The sequence below is a fragment of the Orbicella franksi genome, chromosome 1 (assembly GCF_964199315.1).
Source record: "Orbicella franksi chromosome 1, jaOrbFran1.1, whole genome shotgun sequence".
Lineage (NCBI taxonomy): Eukaryota > Metazoa > Cnidaria > Anthozoa > Scleractinia > Merulinidae > Orbicella > Orbicella franksi.
This window is the reverse complement of record NC_138145.1, coordinates 38,945,397-38,963,594: the sequence shown is the minus strand read 5'-3', so window position 1 is coordinate 38,963,594 and position 18,198 is coordinate 38,945,397. Positions and strand designations below refer to the sequence as shown.

Below are 18,198 nucleotides of genomic sequence, written 5' to 3'. Positions count from 1 at the left end.
AATGGGGCGCCCAATAGATATATATAGATATAAAAAATATAATCCATTTTTCCTCGAACCCGTATTTTTTTACATTAACCGCACTCCGAGTTTAAAATGTACGTCTTTCTAGATTCCCGCTTGAAGGATCAAACTCACTCAAGGTCTTCTTTTCTTTAGTTTCTAAGTTTTTTTTTTTTTTTTCAGCCAAACAGCGACAGACATTTTTTCCAATAATAACCGATTATTTTCCGTTCGTTTATTGCTTTAGTAATTTTTTCTTTAATATAAAAGGAGCAGACAACTGGTAATTGCCGGAGGCATGCATATGTACCGTGTTTCGCTAATTTTAACTTGTCTGACAATGTTACGATGAAATTCATGGTCATTATTGGTTTACTAGTCATAAATATAACAAGTGAAACTAAAAGTGCAGGCAGAAAAGCTAAAAAATAACAATAGGAGGGAAAATAAGGCGACAAAGAATGGAAAAACAGTCAAAATATTCCACTCACTCCAGACAATTATATCACCGATGCATATCATCTGGCAGGTGAAAAAACTTCCTTTCATATATAATACATTGCCATGGCGATAGAAACTTGAGTGGCAGTTTGACACCAATTCGAGATGGCAATATGAAAAGTTTGTTTTTCACACCTTCCAGCCATAAGCTCAGTCTTTTATTGTCTAGTTGCAGATTCTGTACAAAAGCGAGAAAGCTGTTGGCATATAAAACAGAAGGTTTCTTTTATTTTCTACCGAGGTAAGAAATTTTTTTTACGGTGAATTCCAAACTGTGACGGTTTTAGGTGAAATGTGGGATAATGACTATAACGAGGGTGCCACGATCAAATCAAGGCAGCGTTTTGAAAAGTTCCAGCCATAGACGTGATTCAAACACTTCAAAGTTTTAGATCTCAGAGCGTTTACTATATTTAGCGTTTACAGGTGTTGGCGAAATTATAGATATCTAATCCTAACGGACGATTGAGGATTGAGAAGACCGCGTATTTTTATCGATGCAACACGAGAGTGCGAGTTCAAGCTTCGGAGCACTAGACAGAGAATCGAGTTGTGGGCGAGAAGCTTTCAGTAAGTACGATTAGGCAAGTTAACTAAGCCTCTATTTTATTTAGTTTCTCCTTCAAAGCTACAGTTTTTTTTACCCATTGTACCGCTTTGTGAGCCACATTACCATGGGTTTCATCTGAAAGCTCTAAACATGATAATTTAATGGTGCATTTTTTGTTATGTAGCTATTCCGTCTGTCATATTACAGTGCGTTTTGAAATAATGAAAAATAAAGCCTTCATTAAAACTGTCATTTCCGAATCAAAGTCGAATGGATGCTAGTTGATTCTCCCCTTACTATCATCAATGATCACTCACAATATGGTCAAACCACCAGAAGACGCTGGTGATAGTAGATGATACGTACACGTAAGCAAAATTGCGCGAACATCTAGTGCTGGGGTCCCAAGCGAAAAAGCGTAAACACTAAAATTGGGTCGCGTGAGACACTTCTAAGATGATTGAATTTTTGCGTCGAAAGAAGACGGCAGTTTGTTTAATTGTGATCAATTTGTTGGAGGATTGCATGGAAAATGAATGTGGAGCGCGTTAAAAAAAAAAAAAAACAGACGAGAGCGGGTGATAAAATTGGCGGAAGAAGTGCGAATAGAGAACACTGTCCGGCACAGGAAATCCTTTGAAACATTAGAGAGAATATTGACCGCTTTTATAAATTTTAAACGAGGAAGAAATTTTAGTGGTGAATAATAAATACAATATTGTGTTTCTGTCGAGAAACTATCGGTCTCATAGTTGCCTCTTGGAAGTTTGATGTTCTTGAAACTAGCATATTTGCCCCCGAATCTTCGCTTCTCGGGCAAGTATTTTATTAAGAACATCAAATTTCCGCGAAGCAAATATCAGCCGATAGTTCCTCGACAGAAACACTGTGCGGTTTAACAACCATCGACTATCATACGTCGTTTGACCGGGGCATTAATTAAGGTCATTAAAATAAAGGTTTAAAAGGGTTTAACGACGAGTTCCTTCTTTTACCGTTAAAGGAGCGAATTGTCGAATTTGCGAGGCATTAAAAAATAGGAAATATCAAATGCCATTAGCAAACACTCTTAGACCCGGTTCAAATGTCGCGCTATCGCATTTAGTTCGACTTTAGCGCAACTGTCAGTCGATAAGCAGTCCTTATTTGGGTTGTCACGAGTGGTGCGTGACGACTCCAATGCAGGCGGCTGCCTAGGAGACTAAGGCGATAGTTGATTCAAACTTCATCGTTTGGCTCAATTCAGTGATACTTGCATCTCTGCTCCATTCTCTTCGAGATGCACGGCATTCTGATCGGCGAAAAATCCGGTGACGTCACTATAAATATTCGCTATAATTGAAGATAGCAAGGAATGCCTAAGGTCCATCAAAAATCATTATGTAACCTGAAGTTATACATGAAACATTAACGCCACTAACGTATAAACTGATGGTTCTGGACCATTTATTATCAGCTCCACAGCAAAAAATTCAAAATTACCAATCGCAGTTTATATGTCTCATCATAGCCACAACACCACAATGGCATAAGTAAAGTACATAATCGCAGAAAGGAAAAAAATATAATTGGACCAAATGGATCAGCTGCAGATGGCACTTTATGTCTTTTCGTTAAAAGCCATGAATGATTAATCCTTCGCGTTTTTTTCACAGAGTACTGCTTACTTTTGGAAGTTACAAAGTGCAAGACCACAAGCTGTCTTTCTGGTAGGTTTTTTTAGCCAGAGTTGTAGATATTTGAAAAGAGGTGACAATTTAGTCAGCCTCTGATGAAATAGGAAAAAATTAACGCAGATGAACAAACGAGACACAAATCTATACAAGCAGCATTTCAAATTAGTACATTTAAAAGTTTTTCTTTCATTCTTTCTTTCTTTCTTTTCATTAATGAGAATGGCAACATTAACCTTCAAACACACAAGGCAACAACATAGAATAGGATCACGTGTTTTTACTACCCTCATACAAAGATATTAATAGTGAGGTTGGAAGACTTCCACGTTTAAGGTAGAAAATATATCGAGTTCTCCAACGTATATACAAGAGGTGCAGAAGAACAAAGCCATTGTAAACATAAGCCGAAGTACTGATTCGGATTCAAATTAGTGTTTTCTATTTTCACCTCTTACTTTGCTTGGTAACAAACTGAATCATAGACCTCGTGTGTGAAGCTTCTTCCTGACACACATCAATTCAAAATTTTGAAAACATTTTACAAGAGATTGCAAAATTTGCATGCGAATTGCATTCATATCATCCTCAACTAAATCCGAACGGAAACCTTAATAAAAACATCACTTTGGCTGTTAAACCTCCTGTTTCATCTGATAACTCAATCACTGGCTTTTAGGTAATATTTTTGGTTTTGAAAGAATTTTTTCGATTACTGAATGTCTTGAAACATAAGGCAGGTGTGAGCAAATAAAACGTATATTTAACAAATAGATTTCATGTTGCCGTGCGCCTGTTCAGTAATAGATCACAGATGACGTAAAAATGTGGTAAGAACAAAAAAGTGGCACACGAGGCGATAGCCGAGTGTGTCACTGATGTTCTTACCACATTTTTACGTCTTCTGTGATCTATTACTGAACAGACGCACGGCAACATGGAATCTATTTGTTTTATATAATAACGAAACAAACTACTACTGATAAAGCTTTTTTTTATTTCAAAATCTTTCAACATAACTCGAAAGCCGGCCTTTGCCCACTCTGGCGAACACGAAAAAAGCCATTTGACGTAATCTATTGTCTATACAAATTGAAGCAATCTCATTGGTTGCTATGCGTAGCAAAGAATTGTGATTGGTCCTGGAAAATCACGCCACTGTCAAACTTGACTCCAGCGTCGCTTCTCGTGGAATGAAAACTTACAGCGAAACCAAATTTGAACTGCGAAATCTACAAATCTTAAAGAAAATGCCGGATAAGTCAAGTCAGTTTTTGTCATCAGAGCAGCCCTGTGAGCCGAAAAGCTTGGATGTTGCCTCGAATATTGCAGGAGTTCAAAAACTACGCTCGGAAAACTTGCGGCTGCGGTCAACCTGAAGGCCATTCGATTCGAGTTTTGAAAGAAAGGAGCGTTAGTGATGGTGGAAATTTGTGTCCTCTGTGGTTGGTGATTCTCAAATCAGTTTGAAATAGTGTCGGAGACACCTTTTAGCTGCGATGCAGTTGGCCGTGAGCTGTAGTGAGCTATACTTTGCTCGCTGCTGTGTCCTGAAATGGACTGGAACATTCGCATAGGAAAGCAAGGTTTTGTGTTTATTTTAACTGATTTTAAGAAGTGGTTTTGATGTTTTATTCCAGACAATCACTGTGTCACCAATTATTTTAGGACTGAGAAAAGTTCAATGTTTTAAATAAATTAATCTCATAAACATTTTGTTTATTGGGTTTGTTAAATTCGAGGTAAAGCAATGGTTCTCGACTTACCAAGACTAATTTTTAATTTGTGTTTGGTTTAGTCTCGCTCGACTACCGGCTGAGACTGCTCGAGTATTTTTTGTGAGTCATTTTCTAAAACAGAAACGGCTTTATCTTTCTTCTTTCTGCTAGACTATGCTTCTGGTAGCTGTTCAATGCCTGGACAAGACTCCCTTGTACCTTATCTTTTGCCCAGTTATGCAAAATATTATCTAAATTCTCAAAACTTTCCGCCATTTTAAAACACAGAGGGAAAAACTTTGAAATGATGACGTCGATCGTGCGTCTGTCCTCTAATAGATCATAGGCGAGAACCAATCAAAATGGGAGAAGAACTTGGGTTATTATATAATATAATTTAAACAAATATTTACGTTTTTGACACAATAAATAATCTGATAAATTTTAAAAGGCTGCTATCATAAGACACGATTAAGTCAAATAAAAGCAATCAATTCGAAAAGGGCTTAGTTTCCCGGTCAAGAGACCATGGTTTCTTGTACCGGTGACTTAAAAGCAGCAACGAAAGAGAAATGCATGGTTACATGTCCATAAAAATGCGAATGCATTCGAAATCAGATCGCCAAACATTGAAAACGTAAACAAAGTCTTGCATTAAATAAGCTAATGTCCTGGCATTTGTTTCTCGCATTGTATCGAGAATAAAGTCGTTGACTGCTCTGTAACTGACCAAACAAACAGGGCTTAAGGCCCCTTTTCAAAGCGCGGTGAGTTGCGCAACTGCACTGTCATATTCAGGTATGACAATTATTCACTTTGATAAAGGTGATGGCCTGGGTACGAGAGTATCCCCTGTTGTTTACAAGCTTATTAGGGAGCGGTTAAGGAGGGAGGGGGAAGTCATTTTCGAGAATGTCTTTACACAAGAGTTGCTGCACACAGAGATGTATCAACTGCATATTACCCACTATGGTATTTGCATTCCTCTCAGAATTTTGTTTTAACCCATAATTCCACAGGCGCCTCTTTTTCAAAGTCAGCTATGGAACAAAATCGATATTTGAAACTTTCAGTAACAGGGTCAAGCATTGATTTTTGTATTTCTAAATCAGACAATGTAAGACGAGAGTACTTATATCTACTTGGCTTCCGTTAGTACACTCTCAAAACTATTTATGCAGAACAATCTTGAACAATGATGGTGCAAATTTGCTTTGCCAAGAAATGGACAGACAAAGTCTTTGTCGCTTAATTTAACTTAATTGATAAAGACCTTGGGCGTCTGATAATGTAAAACCACTCGAAACACCAACGTGATAAAACAAAAGTGCCGCTCAGCTCATCTTTGAAATGTTTTAAAGACCTTGGAAAATCGTTCAAATTTGCAACACTAATGAAACTTTCAAGGCCAAAACGGTTTTGTGTAACTTTTCGCAAATTAATGCAGATTTTAAAAAAAAGATTCGACGTACTGAGCATATCTCACCAATTAAAGTTACTTCCTTGCCTTTAAAGCCATTAACAGCAGGTTTTTATATTTAAATATTGACCGCTCGTTGATCTGGTGCCTATTTCATTTGGTGCTGATTTCAAAATAACCTCAAAAAAGAAAGGTAAAACAGAGAGAAATAAATTAAAGTCCAATTTTTTCAGAAAGACAATCTTGCTTTAATTAAAAACCGTGCATTCTCACAAAGATATTTAAAATATGATACTTTGAAAGACGCTGCCAGCTTTATTATCCCACATAACGATTTTTGAATATTAACTTGGAAATAACCAATCACAGCCTGCGATAATGTCTTGCAGACGAGCCGACGCTATGCTTTCACGACGGAAAGATAATTTAAGTCGTACGAAACCTCGAACTGGTTAAGGGCTTCACAAAATGCAAGCATAAACTGCAGATATTAATGGCCAATCGATCAAGGTAGGTTTAATTATTTTCCCTTCGATACTGTACCTCTTAGCCATTGTCGAATTTTCTCGCCAAGCAAACCATAAGATCTCCATAAATCTATTGAAAATTCTGACTGTAAATAATTAAATACTGGTAGTAACCTCGCACAAACCTTCCGTTGTCGACTTTTTTTCTCTGCACACACATTTTCAATATTGTGCGTGAAAAAACTATCATTCTATGAAGACGAAACCTTTGGTTCGATTTGAATTCAGCCCGATACATCTTTCTGGTTATACAGTGTTTATGGATAGCAGTCCCAAGTAAAGGTTTCTTTTATATCCCACCTACGTTTTAACGTTGTGATGCGTATATTCCATCTTAATGAACTAGTCTTAGAAGCAAAGCCAACAAGCTTGATTGTAATTCATGATTTATTTTCGTCAAATTGAAAAACCTTATGTTCTTACAAGCTCTTAACTTTTCCTTTTACCTGCGACTAAGGCAACATGAACGGACATCTCTTTCAAAAATTATATTTTTAAGCCACATTGTTTTCCACAAACATCAAGGTGACGATCGAGTTTGAGGCAAACAAAATCTTCGATGAGGTTATTAAAAGATGCGTTTCACAGCTTGTGTCTTTTAATAATCTCACCTCTATGTTGGGCTACCGCAATGCAAATATTCTTCAAGTGGTTGATGACATAATAATAAACATTATGCTTTCTGTAGACGGTGGGGGAACCCATCCTTTTAGAAGCATTACTTAAACTTCCAAAGTTCAAGTTATTCTCAAAACCAATAATATCTCATCTTAAATGTGTTTTTTTTCCCATGTGCTAAGCAACTAATACGCTTTGCAAGTTTTCGGTAACATTCAATATTCCACAATTTAAAAATGTTACGACAAACATGCAAGCTGCATTCACGTGTTTGCATTAAAAAGATCGTTTTACAATATTTTCTGCACACAACAGAAAGTCTTCCGAAGGTTCTCCATTTTCCAACTATTTCCGTTCTAAAACTGTGTAAAGAACTAAAGGAAAATATTACTACAGTCTTGCTGTTTAGGTTTTTAATTTCCACGACTTCATGCAATGTATTGTGATGTAAATCAAGAAAGGTTTAATATCTGTGAGTCTGAATTATCCTATTTGCCTAACAAAGCTATCCAACGAGAAGACCTATAGATTAAGTATTTGATGGCACCAGCATATTTTATTTTTTTGTCTTTTTATGTTTTCTTTTCAAAAAATTTTCTATATCAGAAATACAATCTTTGAAATACAATATACACCACATTTGGTTACATTGGAGATAAAGGGTTTTTGAATTTAGGTCACGGATGAGGTTGACACGTTTCTTTAACATCACGAAAAAGCAGTATCCTCGTTTTATTAGTTTGTGCAATTGTCAAATACTATAATCTTTTGAATGGTATTAATTTTTCTTTGATTAACGAGCGTGTCTTGTTCAGTAATTTCTTCAGTAGTAGATCAAAGGAGACTTCAAAATGTGGTAGGAAAATCAGTACGTGACACTCTCGGCGATCGCTTCGCCTCTTTTTAAATTCTCATTGCATCTTGACGACACCTGTGATCAATTACTGAACAGACGTACAGCAACATGGAATCTGAATAACAATGGAGCAAGTCTGCTGACTACCGCTATAAACGCAGAAAAACTTATCGCCACAACGACCTGATAGAGTTCAAACCGAGAGCCAAGAATTGCAGACGAGCACAGCGTTTTCGATCTGGTGTCTATTTCGATCTATTTCTATTTTTGACTGATCGAATGTCTTACAGATCCTACGCATATATACTAGCAGCATCTTCGTTTGCGGTCCCTTGCCACGTTTGTATTTAACAAGGATTCTATTTGTTTTATAAAAAAAAAAAAAAAAAAGCGAACTACATCATCTTAAAGTCTGCTTTTCAATTTATCTTAAGAAGAACCAATTAAAACTGCGAGAATAATTTTGCACACAGGTTGTAGACGATTAAAGTAAAATAGATTTGGTGAAGAAGTTTCATTTGCGTGAGATTGCCCTCACAAATACCTTATTCAAAATTGTTCCCATGACAACGAGCTTCGCCCTTTCAATGTACAGTTGACCACAGTTGCACCCCGTTATCCTGTACTCTCAAGGGAAACGAAGCGGAGGTTTCAAACAACGTCGCTAGTGAATGACAAAAAAGCATATCCATGGGAAAGTGATTTGTGATACAGATGGCAAGGAGTTCAAAATATACCAGCTCGAGACAGCCAGATTCATAGGGGGTATTTTAAAACATTATCTTGATTGAATAGTTGAAGCAATTTTACAAAACCAAGTCATACTTTCAAACTTTGTCGGTGATAGCAATAGATACCGTGATATTTTGCAAAATGTAGACACGAAACATTCACAATAACTTCGTTATAAACTGCTGGTGTGAAATAATTAGTGCTTTAACTTGCGTGAACGTAATCCATACGCCAGAACGACGTTTTTTATATAGTGTTCTATTTTTTTGAAACAAGAGATAAGACTTCACAACTGCTGGTAATTAAAGGGATTTATAATAGATCGCTTTAACTGTCACGCAAAAAAAAAAACAGAAATGAAAAAGCATTCGGTGGATGAAGTCAAGAAAATGTGATCTTATAAAAAATAAAGAAAGAAGACATTCCTCCAAGTTTTAGGTCTGTGCGCTTTCCCGAACTTAGCCCAGTAAGGAGCCCCCATATTGGCGTACCTCCATGGTACACCAATATGGCCGCCGGAAAATGGCGTAACCATTTGGAGCTTACTTTGGTTATCTAGGCCACTGATTACTATACCTGTACTACACCAACCTACATTTACATAAACACCTTTCCTTCTACTGTACTTTTACTGTACAAATGGCTAAAAGTTACGAGATGAGTATATCTATTCGACAAACTCTATCTTAGCTCTATGCCGCGCAATCACTGGTTTGCAAACGAAAGACGCTGCTGAGCTGAAAAGTTGTCAAAATATACCCATTTTGCACAGCTTATGCCTGATGAGGATAGAAACGCTGGTGGCTCTGTAGGTTTGGATTTCAGAATTTGATAGCGTCACGTCAAACCATGTATTGATCTGAAAGTCATGTGTACTTTTAAAGGGATCTAAACAAAGAATAAAGAGCTGAATCTAAAAAAGACCATAACCCCTTCACCATACCTCTTTAAAAACGCTAAGAAAATCGCATGAATAGTAAAACGCATCCACATTAGATTGCGAGTTAAGTAATCTTGCAACTTCTATGTGATAAAAAACTAACCCTACAAATTCGAATTCGTACATGCGTGTATCGTGCGTGAGCGTGGATATATGCTTGCGGGCGTGGCATCCATGTCGTGTGTGTAAAGCGGCCTTCACAAGGCAAACTAAAGTTAGCAAACTCGTGTTGGTAAACTCAAGTTGGTGTGTGTGCACGGCACAAAAACAGTCGGCAAACACGTTGGCAAACCGTTGGCGACAAATGGAACTTGCCTCTATTCTCGCCAATTTTTTCACCAACTTTTTCGTGTTGGTAAACTCGCATCTGACGTGTGAACGATTGACAAACATGTGTTGTTGACTGTCAACCAAGCAAAACACGGGCTCTATTCACGTGATTTATTTGCGTGACACTTCACAAAATGGCGGACGAAATTCTAGGTTCACAATGGGTGTCTGGAAAACCCGAATAGCGAATAGCGAATAGTCGCGAATAGCGAACAGCGAATAGTCCCGAATAGCGAATAGCGAATAATACGAGTAGTCTCGAATAGTGCGAATAGTGGCGCACAGTCTCGAATAGTGGCAAATAGTGGCAAATTAGTAGCAAATGAGGTACCCAGTATCTCGCAGTCAACCTCGCAGCAACGTAGGACGGGATTTTGCCGCTAAAAAGCACAGACACTTATCAGGACAAAAGGTGTTTCTAAAGGTCATTTCTTCTGTTTTAACCGCTCCAAAAGCGTAAATGCGTCTTTATTAGGTTATCCTTGTGTTTTCCGTTTTCTTAATGTCGACGATGGACAGCCCGAGCCTGAGTCCGGAGAAGAAAAGGTAATAAATTCACTGAAATTCTGTTGCTTATTTGGATAATTAATTAACGCAAGGATATTAGACCTAAGGCCCAGTTCAGATGTGGTGCTTCTGCCGTGCCGAACTAAATTTAGGAATTAAGTTCGACAAAAGCACGGCAGAAGCACGGCGTCTGAATCAAACTTTTGAATTAAGTTCGGCAAGCAATTAAGTTCTGCCGAGCTGCACGACTCTGGCACGGCAGCGATTCAAACGTCGTGCCTCTCTCGCGCTAATCGAAATTCTTAAATTATATTAATATGTTTTGGCGGGATTGCGTTCCCACGGGGAGTTAGGAGAATTTTTACGAGGCATCAGTAAATTTTAAATTTGATTCGACTCTGGCACGACGTCTGAATCAGAGTTGTTTTTTCCGCCGTGTCATAGTCGAACCAAATTGCAATTGAGTTCGGCACGGCAGAAGCACGACGTCTGAACTGGGCCTAAGGCGGTGACTATTGACGACTCTTCGTCACTATTCGCCACTTTTCGCGACTGTTCGCCACTATTCGCACTATTCGAGACTATTCGGGACTATTCGCTATTCGCTATTCGGGTTTTCCAGACACCCGTTCACAATTGTCCGACTGCCGGTGTGGGACGTTTCATCTGTAGTCTACAAAGATACTAAAACGAAACAAAAGTAAATGGACGAGCTAGCGGACAAACTGGGTTTCGTCCAAACCTTTCTATTTCTCCACCACTTTCTGTTTCTTCTCTTCTCTTCTTCTGTTTCACTGTTCTGCGTGAGTACCACTGTTCTTAGTCGGCCATGTTGCAAATTACCGTGTGTTGTGATCTGTCGCGAGTTTGACGTGTGAAAGTACGAGTTTGCCAACTTTTTGAAGTTTGCCAACACGAGTTTGCCATCTTAAGTTTGCCGTGTGAAGGCCGCTTAAGAGGAGAGAGTTGAAAAGACGACGCGCAGCGGAGTATTTTTGAAGAAATTCGAAGTGTTTGGATAACCGATGAAATACTATCTCGAGTGTTTGATATATCTTCTCAATCAAAACAAGGAGTAAACGGAGAAGTAAAATCGTCAAAATACATGCTAATTAAGACCGGGTGTGCAAACCTCCTTCATGGTTGTGATTTTCTTTGTTTTAACTTAATTGATGAATTATTGATGAGTTTGAGAAGAGACGATCCGGCAACAAAACCCTGTTACTAATGTAATAATATACATCCCAAATTCCAGAGTGCTGATTGGCTAAGAACACGTCAGTTAATCCCAAACAATGCAGAAACTTAAAATTGGGTACAGAAAGATGAAATTAAATTGGATGTATATTATTAACAAGTAATCAATTGGTTTTTCTCATGCGTTTTGGAATAAGCACTCATTGATGTTCCAAACGCTACAAATTGCACTCGCCCTACGGTCCAATGCTATTTTTTAATCCTTGAACTATTTTATAGTGCTTATTTATTGCAAATTGCACTGGAAATCATTTGATTACCTATAATAATGTCACCAAAGTAAAGCTGTCACATGGTAGAATTAATTAGAAAGGCCAGCAATTAAATTTTGGTAACTAGCAATAAAATAAATGCCATAGTAATTAAACAAAGGTTTTGTTTTCAGTGACGATAAATCTAAAATGGGTATTTCATTTCCGCTGGAAGTCACCATATGTCTTACTAAATTGTCACCATGTGATTACAATGACAATTGCGACAGTCCCCGTTAAAACAGTCTATTTATATTAAAAGCAATAATGAGTTTTATGAAATTGGAAATGACGCAATGTAAACTTCCTATTGAAATTTAAGGGCAAATTTCATTAGCTTCCAATATTACATGTAGATCTTATCAAGATATTTGTATTCAATACGGCCGTTATGTCTTTGGAATTAGGACATACAAGATTATTCGAGTGTTGGAAAAGTTAAAAAGTAAGTTAAAGCTTCAGTGTTATTTTGATACCAAACCATGTCAATATATTTATCATATAGTTTGCTTCATTTCAGAGTAAATGCGAGGAACATTTTGGGGATGTCAATTAATAACAATACCACTACACGGTCGTACTCTTCGCGATGTAAAGTTAATGATCTGAACGCGAAATTAGCGAACTGAATAACTTGCCGGAAAACCGACGTATTTTCTTTTTTTTAACGAAAAATATCCTGCATGCAGTTTAACTACATATGATATAGCAACTCATATGTGATTCATAAAACTCTTTCATGCATATCCATAATGTACGCATGCGCTCGTGGGCATTAGCGATTGGTCGATTATAATTGGGGTCAGTTTCCCATTGCTGGAAATCTGTCACACGTTTATCCGCAACTTCGGTGAAGGAAAGGAACAAGGAAAATTTTAATGCTTCAATAAGATGTTTGTGGTCAGATTCGATCTTGTTTCTTTATCTGCGGCTGCCGAAACTGAGTTTTGAAAACAAATAGGTTAGTGTGTATAAACTGCCTTTGCTGAGCCAATAGGAAACCGTGCAGCAAAGTGCTTTCATTTCAGTTTGATGCATAGCGCAGAGTATTCCGATATATAAGCTAAAAAGCCATTTCCTTAGAAATTACTGTTCTTGATGTTATCGCTTAAATAACCCAATGATCAAAGAAAGATTTTACAACAAGGTTTAGCTTAAGGTGCTGCGAAATCTATACATTTCAATTATGATAAATCTTAAAAGAGGATTTAAGATAGAAATTTTTATCAGACCTTTTTCAAAAAGTGGGTTTTACATGAAACAGTTGTAGAATAAATTATCTGCAAATATCGGGGAAAGGGTCAACAAAACACAATTTGCTTTTTTATTAAATGACATCTTTATTCCCCAAAGAATACACACTAGGTTTTTGCCAAACGTATCACACTAGGAGGTTTCAGACAACATCCAGGGAAGAATTTTTAGGTAATATGTAGACACACATGTACGTGCTTCCGATATAGTGTGACTTATTAAATATTCATTTTTCAGTGGTAGAAAGAGCAGCCTTATTTATACCGCAGCCTTATACACAGAATACATACAAACACCCGAGACCGTCAATAGTGGATTCTACCCATAAATCTGGGCTTACAAAATTCAGTCGTTGCTTGATTATAACAACGTAGAAAGGTAGGAAGTGGTGGGATTTTCTCCAAAAGAATACAAAAACAAACTAAAAATAAGCTGTATGAGTAGGTGACAGTCGAATAATTAAATTGCCTCTCAAATAGCCACTAATTTTCCTTTTTTTTCTTTTCTTGGTTTATTAGTAACAATAGACCTCCCAGTAAAAGAAGCTTTTTAAGAATGCGGATCGGCCTGTGAGAGAAGACGGTAATTCTGTGAATTGCGTTGGCATAAGGACTTGGGAGATTTTGTAATTCAACAAAGAAAAGCTCCCTGACAGATGGAGATTGATGATAAGAGCGCTTTATTTAATCAGCTGTCAGCTCACGTTTAAAGGCACTACTACTCACAGATTTCATTTGATTTGAATACAATCTCACTCAAGATAGCAAACGAAAGGCGACTGATTAACAGCCATCAACGATTCATGACACCGAAGGCGAGAGACCATGGCGAACGGAACAGCAACAAACGGCGAAAAATCGGACTGGAGCGAAGGCAAAGCTGAGCTACACGTAATCCTTCTCTGTACTGTAGTGCTTCTTATAGCAGCAGTGATTGTGGCCGGAAATTCCTTAGTGATTGCTTCAGTGGTGTCCAACAGAAGACTCCAAACGAAAACAAGCGCATTTATAACAAGTCTCGCTGTGGGTGATCTTATGATCGGGCTGGTTGTGATGCCGTTGATTGTGGTCTCCAACACTGTTGGACCCAGTGTGGAACATGGACTCGAGTACTGCCATGTGACGATCTCTCTGGCTGTGATGCTTATGTTTAATTCGGTGGCAAATCTCGGTGCTGTGACGTTTGATCGCTTTTTAGCTGTAGTGGTTCCTCTTCGCTACAAATCAATCATGACAAAACGAGTTATTGTGCCTATCATAGCCTTCGTGTGGGTTTTTTCAACGGTATTTGGATTTATCCCATTCATGGGATGGCGTACTGTCATTCAACCTAAACGTTCCTCAGGGTTATTTTGTCAAGTGCCTCTAAATCTTGCTCGAGGGTACATTATAACAGTTTGCGTTGTGGGACTCCTTCCATCGATTTTTGTCCTCGCAGCGTACATCAAAATCTTCCAAACTGCGTATCACCACGAGCTACGGATCGCAGCAGCCATCAACAGCGTTCTTCGGAATCAGAACGATCTCAAACTCAACATGATTAAAGAAATGAAGGCGGCAAAGATGGTCGCTTTGGTTTTGGGGGCTTTTATCTTCTCATGGGCGCCTTTGTTTGTAATCATGATTGTAGATATTGCGATGAAGAACGCAGTGAACTCGTACATTTATGCGGGAGCGGTGATCTTTGCCACTCTCCACTCAGCTCTGAATCCAGTTATTTACGCGTCCATGAATTCAGAATTTAGAGACACCTTTAAAGCGTTGCTGCAATGCCGGGGTGTCAACGTGAACAGAGTAGCCCCACTTGGTACAGTTTAAGGTTGCTCAAAAGCAGCGGGGATCAACGGAACACGATTATGATTTAATGAAACCAACTGTTCTGCGATTTCGTAATTGTAGATACAGTGTTACCACGCTTATCGTGACTTTTTTAGCGATCTGTAAGCTAAAACAACCTCGGAAGACACAATTATTCAGAGCAACTTGATATTTTCAAAAGCGAAATTCGTGCGTAATTGCATTGTTTTTTTTTTTTCTTTTCCTCGATATTTCATATAACGAAAAGGACGAAATCTGCGTCTGGCGTAAATAACCCTGGAAAATTACATCGACGCCAGAAATCGCCTGCGACCTGGTTGTGGGAGCTGTACGTGAGTAACAATGGGGAAATATCGCTCAACACGGACCACGGCGCCGGCAAAATTTGTTAGTTTGTTGATGTACTGATTAAAACGACACTTACCCAGCGAAGGTATTGTTGCTGTTATATTCAATTCATTTCAAACATTAAAAATTCTCGTTCTGCTTCACATGTTTGTTTCCAAATTTGCTTTCATGAAAATGAAAAACTACAAATTACAACGATTTCATAAATCATTTTTTGTACTTTAACTATTTCTGTGTTCATTTTCACTGGAAAAAAAAGGTTGCTTTGTTTTGCCCTAATGTATCAAGCTGTTTTATAGTTCCTTGTGCATTTTGTCTCAGTTTCAGTTCAAGCTTTTGTCCTGTTGAGACGAAACACTTGTCGAATTATTAGCAAGTTCTCTGAAGTTATGTGACACTACTGTGGTTAGTTCACCACGACACTACACGTAGATTTTCCCTCCGCTAAGTTCCAGAATTCTTTCTCAGATCAATTTAATTTATGCACTTAAACCACTGTAGAACTTATAAGATTCAACTCTATTTAATTTCCAAGCGTTTTCTATGTTTACTTCGTTGTATCACCCACAAAAAGAAAGCACTTTCATGCAAATTTTTTGACACTGTTTTATAGAAAGACAAAGCGATATATTTGCAGCCAGGAACTTCCGTCGCGCCAATTTGAAACCTGATTTGACGCTCTTGTCAAACCAGTTGAATAAAGATTTCTTTTAATTAGAAGAATGTTTAATTTACCGTAGGAAGCAGTGAATATCTTTGAACATAACAACGGAGAGTAGTTTTAAACAGATAATTGTTAAAAGGGGATGTTCGAGGCTTTGAATATTGATTGATTTACAAGCTCAAGATAAATCAAAGACAGAGTTGCATATAGTAATCCTGCGTTCGATCGATGATAGGCATTCGTTAAGGTAATCTCTCTGTCTTTAATTTCCTTTGTATGACAACTCAAACGCCAAAATCTGATTTCCACATAATGTGTCATCTTCTTTTGTTCAATTCCGGCAGTCCATCTCAAGGTAGACTTTTATTTTAAACGCGTCTTTCAACCGCTTTCAAGCTGTCAATCATCTTACATCCTCTTTAAGGTTCAAAACCTCTCGTAATTCAAAAACAAAAAGTTTAAATGGCACTACAGAGTTTCCTGTTGTAACAAAATAAGGTTCCAATTAACTTTTCGAGTGATACTTCAACTCCGGTACAAAGAAAATCAGGGAATTAAGATAATCACAATGAGGAAAAAGCTACAGACAAATCATAACCCAGAGTCAAAAATGTCAAGATTAAGGATAAATTTTGGCGTGGTCATTTTTTCCCCTGAGTTTTTCGTTTCAGGCCCAAGGAAGAAAAATAAGGTTCGCTGTTTGGATTTTTAATACACCAAACAGTTAATCGACAGAACTTTCGAGCATACTTACTGCGTTCAACTGGGTGTTGATCATCTTTTCAGTAAGTGTCGTCTGTAATGAATAATTCAGACAAAGACAAGACAAAAAGAGTCTATTTAAATTGACTTGTCTGTATAAATATGGTTACTAAGTGAAGTCAACGCATATTTAACCTAGGGGAGAAGGCCTTTCGCCTATGGGTGGCAAGTTTTGAGTGTAGGTCATCATAAATTGATCGAGTTTTTGTTATTTTCTGGGATTCAATAGCCTCGAAAAAGTTGTTATTACCATAATATGTTAAATCATACAGTTGCAAAAACAAATATTGAGCAAGGCTTTCAATCGTGGGTGCACCTCTTGACAAGCTGATTATACGCAGACTCCAACAGTGCAATTACCAAGTGAACACAAGGTTATGGCAACCATCGTCAAATATTTTTTAATTGTCGTATTCTTTTGTGTGGCTTTATCCCTCAGGCGTCTGTACACTAGTTATGTTGTCAATTTTTCAAAGTGGGCGAGCCTGCTGTGTAATGAATTTATTAATACCTCCTAATTCAAACAAAACCATGCTTTTTAATTAGTTTTATTAAGTGCGAAATATTAGCCATTTTAAATTGCTTTTCGTCGTTGTCTTTTTTCGCTTTTTTAACGATCTACTCATAAACCACAATGATTTGCCAGTTAACTTAGTTCAAACTTTATTTTTGCTCGCTGCAAACTGTTTAAATTTAACTTTTTTTGCTACAAATTGCAGATCAGGTTCATTTCAATCAATGCAAAACAAAGTTGTTTCTGATTAAGGCAACGCTTTTTTTTTTCTCTTTTTCCACTCCACGTGCCTTTCGTTGTTTTCATTGAAAAACTTGGGCAAATGGCAGGAAAATCCTGCAGATGAACCTAAAAATTCCTAAGTGTCTATAATTCGAGAGGAGAATTCAGAATAAGGCTTAAAGCTATCCGAGCCATGTATACACTTTGTTGGGTTTTTCACATTTAATCATGTTTATTTTCAATAGATTTTCCCTCAGTGTTTCACTGCTGTGTCTATCCGAAAAACCTCCCACCCCTCCCTCCCTCCCTCTCTCTCTCTCTCTGATTTAGAAGAACGTTTGAAGTCTTTGAAGGCATCGAATACGGAGAGATGGCGGAACAGCCTTCGCTTTTTACAAAAATTGATTCAAGTGAAAAAAAGGAAAACGGTACATGTCAGTTACAAGATTCTTATGTTCAGAGTTTGCTGGATAAGACAGAAACAAACCAGATGTTTGAGGCTCTAATTAATAACACCTCGGTTCATCATTCGTTTTGTAAAAGCTTTACATATCGCTTGTTGCAGCCCTTCCCCTCCCACTTCCCCCACCCCCCCCCCCAAAAGCAAGGCGTATTTTTTGCACCAGCAAAAATATAAACAAGTATTTACTTCTTTCACAAAGGAGTACCAACAACACATGAAAAGTCATTTATTATATTTCAAAATCTCGTCGACCTGAACGACCCCCTAAACG

General features: G+C 37.7%; 1 protein-coding gene across 2 annotated transcripts; it reads left to right on the top strand.

Moving 5' to 3' along the window:
* The first annotated feature begins 432 nt into the window (after positions 1–432).
* On the top strand, positions 433–16,678 carry LOC145462336 (histamine H2 receptor-like). 2 transcript variants are annotated; one of them, XM_081445833.1, is made up of 3 exons: positions 433–745; positions 2,710–2,763; positions 13,656–16,678. In XM_081445833.1, exon 3 carries the CDS (start codon positions 13,962–13,964, stop codon positions 14,952–14,954), a length of 993 nt encoding a protein of 330 aa, XP_081301959.1. In that variant the 5' UTR covers positions 433–745; positions 2,710–2,763; positions 13,656–13,961; the 3' UTR covers positions 14,955–16,678. The 2 variants fall into 2 exon arrangements, with proteins under 2 accessions (XP_081301959.1, XP_081301964.1); XM_081445838.1 differs by lacking the exons at positions 433–745; positions 2,710–2,763 and adding an exon at positions 6,125–6,375.
* Positions 16,679–18,198: the final 1,520 nt, after the last annotated feature.

Bases quoted from the DNA above. Each gene is read 5' to 3' on its own strand.
- LOC145462336 (XM_081445833.1), top strand. From the start codon at position 13,962: ATGGCGAACGGAACAGCAACAAACGGCGAAAAATCGGACTGGAGCGAA.